The 9,346-nt window shown below is 42.6% G+C and overlaps 1 protein-coding gene across 2 annotated transcripts in view; it reads right to left on the minus strand.

The window, feature by feature from the left end:
• Positions 1–9,346, minus strand: part of MYZAP (myocardial zonula adherens protein) — a 94,047-nt gene that overhangs the window by 43,560 nt on the left and 41,141 nt on the right. For both annotated transcript variants that reach the window (XM_011940520.1, XM_011940519.1), the window contains exons 8-10: positions 8,305–8,433; positions 4,131–4,210; positions 2,369–2,474 (exon numbers count right to left, since the gene is read on the minus strand). In XM_011940520.1, coding sequence (XP_011795910.1) covers positions 2,369–2,474; positions 4,131–4,210; positions 8,305–8,433 — 315 coding nt within the window. The remainder of the gene's footprint in view (positions 1–2,368; positions 2,475–4,130; positions 4,211–8,304; positions 8,434–9,346) is intronic.

Below are 9,346 nucleotides of genomic sequence, written 5' to 3' on the forward strand. Positions count from 1 at the left end.
GCCTTCTTTCACAATACAAAACAAAAACATATTCCCTTATGTTTTCTAAGATGTGAATTCAGCTCTCATCCCACCTCAGGCATGTCTTCCCCAGTTCCCTGAATTACTCGAGTTCTCAACTCTTTTCCAACCTGGGCTTGCTCTTCTGAATGTGCTCATCTGTCCATCCCTCTTGACCATGTTTCTAACTTTTTAAAAAATGTATTCACATAAACGGCTATAGCAATTGAGATTTTTTTAAGCTATCCTTTTCTTATATAAGTTAATGTAGTATGCTGGGCAAACACAAACTTTCTAAATCAGGCAGTAAAAATTATTAGAAATAAAAAGTGTCTCTCTCTTTTTTTGTTCATGTTGGTGGTGGTGGCTAAACAGCCCCTAAGGGGTGCTAACTCTGATGGCATCCTAAATTTTAGCTGGTGATTTCATTCCAATGACTGCGCCTTCCAGACCACAGACCACATCAAAGCTTACAGAATCTTATCTGGAAGATATGAAACCACAGGTAGAAAAAAGCAAAGCATGGACAGTGATCTTTATATGCATCCCTATACACACACACATTTGTATGTGTATGTACATCTCTATGTGTGTGTGTACTCCTTCACTCCCTTCAAATTGGAATGTTAGTTATATTCTGGAAGTAGGTTAGGAAATGGAGAATTCTAAACTTCTTTGAAAGTGTCTTTTTAAAAAACAGGTGTCTCTGATTCTGGTACAGCCTTAACCTCTTACAGGTAAGGGTTTAAATGAACCAGAAGCCAACCAGTAGGAAGTTTTATTCAATAGTTCTCTAATGATTAGATACAAGAATGACACAGACACCCCCCTGTGGTGAGGTGGGAGAAATGTAGTACCCACAGTTAGAGACTCACATGGGGGAAAATAAGGGATGCCCTTGCCCCAGGCTTCGTGGGTGTGAAATTCAAAAGCAGAAAAACCATGCGCCTACAGCCAAGGCTCACTGAGATGCTAATTGTGGCAAAGCGATGCTTTTCATTGGAAAACACACTCCTGACATCTACCTAAAGTTGACGATAGTGCAGGATCTCCCTCTCCCTTACTGTCATGGGCAGTGCTCCCGCCTGGATGCACAAAAGGATTGCAAAGGTGCATGCATGGCTTCCTCTGCTATTCCACTGCTCCCCAGAAACTTGTATGTGAACCAATATAAGATGTACGTGATTCAACACAGTATAACTGCACTTCTCATTTACGGACAAACTTTTATCTAATGTGTATGTCTGTCCCACACACAATAAAAAAAGATGTCCCTTCCCATTCTCATGATTCTCTGACCTTAACCCCACAACATTAATATCTCCAATATATTAGAGATTAATAGATATATTTTTAATCTTCCATTTGTCTGTCATGTACATGATCTATCAGAAGTAGATATGCTTTTAATTTTAATAATTCATTAATAAAACATAACTTTTTAAAGTAGTGCTTAATATAAGGAAAATGTTTTTTCATTTTTCAATTTAATATTTAATTAAATTGAAACCTTTTCTTTGCAAGTTAGAAAATTAGACTCAAGGGAATTCTTATAACCCTATTAGTACTAACTGCTCTTTTTCTATCAGATTTTTCCATCGGATTATTCAATTGAGCAAGAAGAAAACTACAATAATATGTGATTAGCTTTACACCACACGGACTTTCTTCTTTGGAACATCACCACAAGAGAGGCAGATTACATTGACACAAGCTAAAAAAAATTTGTTCCTCTTAGAGAAATACAAATGTTCAACTTACCCAATTTTTTCATTTAGAAAAAAGAGAACAGTAAACTATGCCCATACAGTAAATGTATAGCTTAGTTTCCTGTTACAGAGACAGGAGAGAAAGGATGGTGGTAAAGGAAAAGGAAGAAGAAACAGGAGTGGGAGAAGAGAATGAGGAAGGAGGGAGAAAAAAGAGAGAAACAGACAAGGAAAGGGAAGGAAAGATACACCCAGAAAAGGATAAAGGACAAGAATGGCAGCCGAGAGAGACGGATGGCTATGGAGGCAGTGCAGGGACCTGGGCTAAACTGACCCTTCCCATCACCCCCTTGGGTCCCCTGAGCTGTAGGTACTCACGCAGGCTATCACTGTCCTTTGGCAGTGGGTGTGTTTAGGAACTGCACTTTCCAACTTTCTTAACTGTAATCCTTTGACCTGAGGAGATCCCTCTTTTAGGGGTATCACCACCAGTCCATGGGGGACATGTGGGGAAATCCCACTCCGGGCCTAGATGGCAATGGCCCGAGCACCTCGGCTTGTGAGCCACAGGAAACGGAATGGCAAGGCAGACTTGTTCTGGGGATGCTTCCCCACCACAGGAAGCAATCCCAGGTCTGTGACCTTTTACAGATGCTTACCTCCTCGACCATCTGCTTGACTTTCTTCTGCTGGCAATGCACCATGTCATCTAGGTGTCTGATCCGCTCACGGAGGCTGGCTGATGCCTCCTCCAACTGCTGATACCTAACACAAATAGGAGAAAAAAGCAAATGAGTCTTAAACCAAAGCGGCAACAGCAGTAGCAACAGTCACAGCTTTAAAGAATATTGCCAAGAGGGCCAGGCATGGCGGCTCATGCCTGTAATCCCAACACTTCAAGAGGCCAAGGCAGGAGGATTGCTTGAGGCCAGGAGTTTGAGACCAGCCTGGGCAACATGCTGAGACCCTCATCTCCACAAAAAAATAAAAATAGAAAACATGTATCTTTTGAGGAAGGTTTGGTAAAAAAAAAAAATGCAAACTTAAAAAAATTTAAAAATACTGCCACGAACAAGGAATCAAACCCTAAGATCCATTCTTCTTACTTTGTGTGACGGCCACACGAAGTAGTGTGATTACCAACAAACTACTACACCCAAGGAGCACAGGATTATTTTTCAAGTTCCCATTTGCAAGTTTTATCCCATATAAGGACCATTATTTTCCAGGGACTGAGAGAGAATTTTTTTTTGCACCATTTACAGATATGAGAAGCTCTCTGTTTTGGGGTTAATAAAATATTGGAACATCCAGTAAATTACTTTGATGCGGGGACAGGAAAGAAGGGGTCCAGCAACACAATAAAATATCTGAAATCAATGGCAGAGTACCAAAAAGTGTGGAATCACAGTTGCTCTACATATCCTTTATTTTTGACAAATGGGGGACAAGTTGAAAGACCTTCTCTACATCAAAACAGAGCAAGCCACATCACAAGACATTTCATACTTTTGTTTTACAACAGCACAAATTATTCTCCAACATTGCTTGGACTCTTCAATTCTCTGGGGCCGCTGGGGCTGAGCACTGGAGGAAGGGTCTGGTGGTCTATTTCCCATGCCCCATCTCTGCCTCAGCACTATGTTAAAGACTAGCAAGCCTCATATAACTTTGAAAACTCTGAAATTGCAACTGAGGAAGGAAAAATGGATATTTTTTCAGCACATACCATTTGGCAGGCAGCAAGTCCAACAGTTCTCTTAACAATAGTAACCTAGTGAGATGGGCACCGTTAGCACCATCATACCCATCTGCCCCCTTTAAAGATTAATTTCCGTGTTGCACAAGCAAGACTCAGGGAGGTTAAGTCACTTGCCTGAAACACTCAAATCATCTCAACCTTGTTTTCCTTCACTAGAGACCCCTGAATAGCCTCTCTGCCTTTTGATTTCTAGAAGAGACAATGTACTATACCACGCTTTTCATGCAGAGCTTTACATACTTACAGCCAGAGGACAATGCAAGGTTTTACTAAGCAAAGTTTGGAAACAAAGAAAGATGTTTTAAAATTAGTTTCCAAGGCAAATGGTATTAGTCACAGTTGATGAGTTTTCTCATCAACAAGGTGCATCCTGTGGAGTTCAAGGCGATGGAGAACATTAATAGACTGAACTTCTGCACTTGTAAAAGTATTTGACATGTTCTACTACACTAACAACCAGCCATGGTCTGCAAGATGTGGCTGGAGGCTTCCAAAGAAACTTGCTCCATATTGGAAGCTATCAGCCCAATGTCACGTATGCTTAAATCTGTAACAAGGGACAACCACACAAATGAAAATGCAAGGGTCAAATGAGGCCATAAAAACACAGCATGTCCACAACCTAAATCCATTACAAGACGAAAGGCATTACGTCTTACCTTTCCTTGTCAGAATCAGTTAACTCCCCAGACATTTCTGTTTCATGTTCTAGGAGTTGAAGTTGCAGTTGATGACGTTCCTAAAACAGAAACTGATATTTTAATCAATGGATCCCAAGTTCGACAGAGAATGTCTATTTAGCAATTCTAGCACTAGGGAGTCCAAGTTTATATGACACTCCCTGGGTTTTACACACCTGCTCAGCAAAGCCCAAACAAGGCTCAAAACTGCCAAGTCAGTTGCTGTGTATGTATAGATATATTTATGGGTCAGAGACAAACATCCCAAATAAAACCATTCACGATTTATTTTCTAAAAGTATTCCATCGGCCCAGGCTCAGTGAAAATTTACAGCTCCAAATAACGATAATCAATACTTTAAATCGGTGGCTTGTCATACTGTAAAATTCTTTATTATTTTCTGAATCGTCAAGAAAAGAGGCTCTGGAATTCCGGCAATATCCTATATTCTAACCTGTGGTGTTTACACAGGTGTATTCACTTGTAAAAATGTGTTGTGGTCAGAATAATGGCCCTCCAAAGATGTCCATGTCCTAATTCCTGAATCCTATGTGTTATCTGACATGGAGAAAGGAACTCTGCAGATGTGATTAAGTTAAGGATCTTAAAATGGGGAGATCCTGGGTTATCCAGTTGGATCCTTCTAAGGAGGAGGCAGCAGGGTTAGAATCAGAGGGAAGGAGCCTGGAAGATGCTCTGCTACTGCCTCTGAAGCTGCAGGAGGGGCCACAAGCTGAGGAGCACAGGTGGTCTCCAGAAGTTAGAGAAGGCAGGGAAGTGCACTCCCTTCGAGAGCTTCCAAAAGGAATCCAGCTCTGCCAACACCTGGATTCTAGGACTTCTGACCTCTAGGAATGTAACATAACACATTTGTGTTGTTTTAAGCCACTAACCTTGTGGAAATTTGCTATGGTAGCAATAGGAAACATACATGCACCATGCTGTGCACTTTGTACACTTTGCTATATCTATGTATATTTAGAAGTTTGCCCAGAAAAGGAGTCCGGAGTCATTTCTTTGGACAAAGCTGAAACATGTTCATAAAGACATGCTGCCCACCATAACTGAAATTGCACTAAAAATACATTACAGATGTTGGTGTAACAAATGTCCTTAAAATGGAAGTTTATCAAATCCCACTCACTAACTGGGAGATTATTTTACTTTAGGTCCTTCTCTGAGAACTAATGGTCCTCATCTTTATGTTCAGAAATTCTACCCTGCAAATTCTTACTAGTTACATAAATTCCAAACCTCTTTTCTACCAAATTATTAAACGCAAATCTTTGAAAATTTAACTGCCACAACTTTGAAGCTAGGCAGTGGTATACAAAGAGGTAGGCCAAAGGGGTGGGGAAACAGTCCACCTCAAACAGGAAGAGTGTATCACTGAAATATTTAAAATAACAAAGGTAGATCAACTTTGACTGGGGTTTTGTTACTGTTTTTAAATCTCTACAGCAAATGCACATTCTTATGGCCTGACCTGAGCAGAACGTTCCTCCTGCCCCCATGTGGTTGGAAGTTTTACATTAGCCCTGAAATAACAGTGATAAAAGCTTTCACAAGTGAATGCCTCCCTCCAAAAAAAAAAAGCTGTCGTAAAGTACAGCAAGGTCTAACTTACAGCACACTTACAACATTCAGTTTTTTTTTTAATTGAGGCACAACAAATCTTAAGTGTACACTGCACAATTATTTCTTACATTTGTAAACATCTGTGAAACCACTGCCCAGATTATCTGTTCCCCAGAAGGGTCCCTGGTAGAGAACACTCCTTAAAAGATTTTTACTGATCAGGAAAAAAAGATGTTTGAAATACAATGCTCAACAAGAGAAACAATAAACTAAGGTATATGGCAGAGAAGCCATTCAAAAGCACATGGTTTGTCCTTGAGCAAAATCCAAAACCGAGAGCAGGATACGTACACCGCCACAGCCCTGCCTAGGGACATGCCGTTCACATAGTGTGAGACAGGGGTTTGGCCAGATTCCTGCTCTCAAAGATTTATCCCTGGAAAGGAAACAGCGTAAATTGGCCTATCTAATCTCAGCTCAATAAATATAGCATTTCTCTAGCCTAAATGGAAAGGAAGATTTACAGAAAGGACAGTAAATTTCCAATCACTAAAGAAGAAGCCAACACCACTTGAGGAAGGTTTTGTGTTTCCTAAATGCTGGCAGGGAGGGCTGGCCTGACCAGCTTCCTGGCTCTACCCGTTCACCCCACACGAGGGCTCCATGCGAAAATCAGTGGGGAAAGACAAGAAACTTGCAGAACCTCAAGACTACAATGAAGATAAGCATAAAATGGGTCGAGCTAAAAACAACCTGACTCTGAGGGTCGACGCTTAGGCAACCTTGTAACAAAGTAAAAATCATAGCCACAAATGACTGAACCCTTACTACATACAAGGAACCATGCTTAGCACTTGGCGTGGATTTTTCTCATGTACTGCTCACAAAAGCCCCAAGAATAAGAAGTACCATTATCAGCACTTTACAGAAATGGAGACTGAGTTTGGAAAAATCATACCCTGCTATGCTGCCTGCTCACCTTGCTTCTTTGTGCTGCAGAAAAACCTGCCACCCAGAGAGACAGCATCCGAGTTAACTGACATCTTCTGCTGTTGTAGGACACTAATGTGGGAGGAAGCTCACCCAAGTTCTAGAAAGCCCACTTGTTGCCCAGTCTTCACCACTACCCGCTCTGGTCAATACTAATGTTAGTCCTGACTAAGCCAATCATCTATTCTTCAATAAAAGATGGGATTCTGTTTTCCCAGGCGGTAAAAGTAAGATTGTAATTGACTCTTTAGTTTGCCCGTCTCTCCCAAGTAAAAAGCTAAAGAGCTAAAAAGAAGCATCCAGTGAGCTCTGAAACTCCAAAGTACTGAACTTAATGCAGTTCCCATAGTGGCGACACCTCGCCTTGTTAGGGGACAGTAGAAGGGCTTATGCTGCAAACACCATGAGGTCAGGCGACCTCTTCTCAGAATAACATGAAGCCTGACAGTGACCTTGCACTTGCTGCCCCTCCTCTGCCTCCATCATCAGATTGGAGATTCTCCGCATCCCGAATGAGTCACAGGGTGCTAATAATGTCACGGTCTTGGCAGGTCACTGCTCTCTGCAAGCTCATATGCAGCCAGGGAGCCATTCCCAGAAACCAGCCACAGCCTCGGCCCTGAACTCCTGGGTCCAGAAGTCACTCATCACCTGCTAAAGGTCGCCCATCCTTTCTCTTCCTTCTCTTCCTTCCTTTCCTCTTTCCTTTCTCCCACCACTTCCTCCTCTTCCTCCACTTCCTGCTTAATTCCTGGCCTCCTCCCTTTCTCTAGACAGGCTTCATGATCCCAGCTGAACTCGCGCCTTCCTCAGGTCCCCCCACCCCACTCATCAGCCTGCTAACCACGCCTAGAGAAATGGGGCCTCCCTACTCCCTCAAGTCCCCAGCATGTCAAGGAAAAGCCAACCCTTGAGACACATGCCCCAGAAACAACAGGGTTGCTGTGTTGATGTAACACCTAAATAGGGCTTGATAATTCAATGAATAAACTAAGTTCACACCTGGGGCAACAGCAAAGTGAGGCTGCTAAAATATTAATTTTTCTAAAGAATTTCACAAGTAAGATTTTTAAAAAGCATCAAAATAGTTGCCATGGGAAAAATTAGAACTTTTTTTTTTTTTTGAGACGGAGTCTCGCTCTGTCGCCCAGGCTGGAGTGCACTGGTGCGATCTCAGCTCACTGCAACCTCTGCCCCTCCAGGTTTAAGCAATTCTGTGCCTCAGCCTCCAGAGTAGCTGGGATTACAGGCGCCTGCCACCATGCCTGGCTGATTTTTTTGCATTTTTTTAGTAGAGACGGGGTTTCACCATCTTGGCCAGGCTGGTCATCAACTCCTGACCTCACAATCCACCCACCTCGGCCTCCCAAAGTGCTGGGATTACAGGCGTGAGCCACCGCACCCGGCCAAAAAATTAGAACTTTGTTGGACTTTCTTATACTTTATTTTATAGCTTTGTCTTTTTTTTTTTAGTCTGCAAATTTGGGAGGTGAGAGGAATCCATATCCAGGGCTTCTTGTATCTCAGATGGACCTGCAGGGAAAAGTTTGGCAAGTGGGGAATAGGCCCAACGCTGTGTCCTACCTTTTCCATACGCTCAATCAGCCTGTCCAGCTCCCCGATCCTCTGGTCTTTCTCCTCTAGGCTGATTTCTGCCGCTTGCATCTTTTTATTGGCTTCTTCAATTGCTTTCAGAAAACTATTGGTTTCTTCCTGCAAAAGAAATATACTCTCCTAAGTACAGGCATGGAGTACCGAGGCTACTCATCAGAATCCAAGCAGCTCTGGCCTTCTAGATCATGATTTCTCTTTAAAACATGACCTCGGAACCTGAAAGTGTCTCACAGATCATGAACTCAACCTCCTGGTTCTGGTTCTTACGTATGAATAAAGATACATCGTGTGGCTGGTTAATGGGCCTCACTACCTTTTTTCCCCCTTTTTTCCCTTGAGTCTTTATGTCCAACAGGTATGAAAAAGGCCTATAAATGTTTAATAACATTGAGTAGGTACTCGGAATGTCATTGTATTTGCCAGAAGTGTAAAGGGAATTAGAACCAGATCTGGAATCGAATGCAGAATTCCCAGATCCTTCTCCCATAACGCAATGCATCAGCTCATTAATAACAAGAAAACCCAGTGAATCATCAGAACATATATTAAGCCTCTAAGGACACAGATGAGCCAGACATGGGGTCCCTGCCTTCAGGAACTTATAATCTCCTGGAAAAGCCAAGATGTGAGACAAACAGGCCCACTCTAATGGCAGGTATAAAGAATTCCACAGTAAAGGCAGAGAGAGAGAGTGAGCTTCCTAAGGACAGATAACGCTTCTGGCTCCGTGACTGGGAGAGAGTCCATGCACGGAGAGTGTGGCATTTAAGGCTTTTAGGGAGCTTAGGCAAGATCAAGGACAGGGAAGGAGGAAATTTCAGGTAGAGAGAAGCAAATGGAGGGAGGAAGGGAGGGCATAGCCGCAGGCAAGCCCAGGATCTGCTTAGATGCTGGCAACTTGTCAGATGAGCTAGAAAACGGTGTGTATTTACAGACAGAGACAAGGGGCTATTCTGAGCAGGGACGGGGATGAATAAAGGCAGAGGGGGGCCGGGCGCTGTGGCTCAAGCCT

The sequence above is a fragment of the Colobus angolensis genome, unplaced genomic scaffold (genome assembly GCF_000951035.1).
Source record: "Colobus angolensis palliatus isolate OR3802 unplaced genomic scaffold, Cang.pa_1.0 Scaffold19, whole genome shotgun sequence".
Classification (NCBI taxonomy): Eukaryota; Metazoa; Chordata; class Mammalia; order Primates; family Cercopithecidae; genus Colobus; species Colobus angolensis.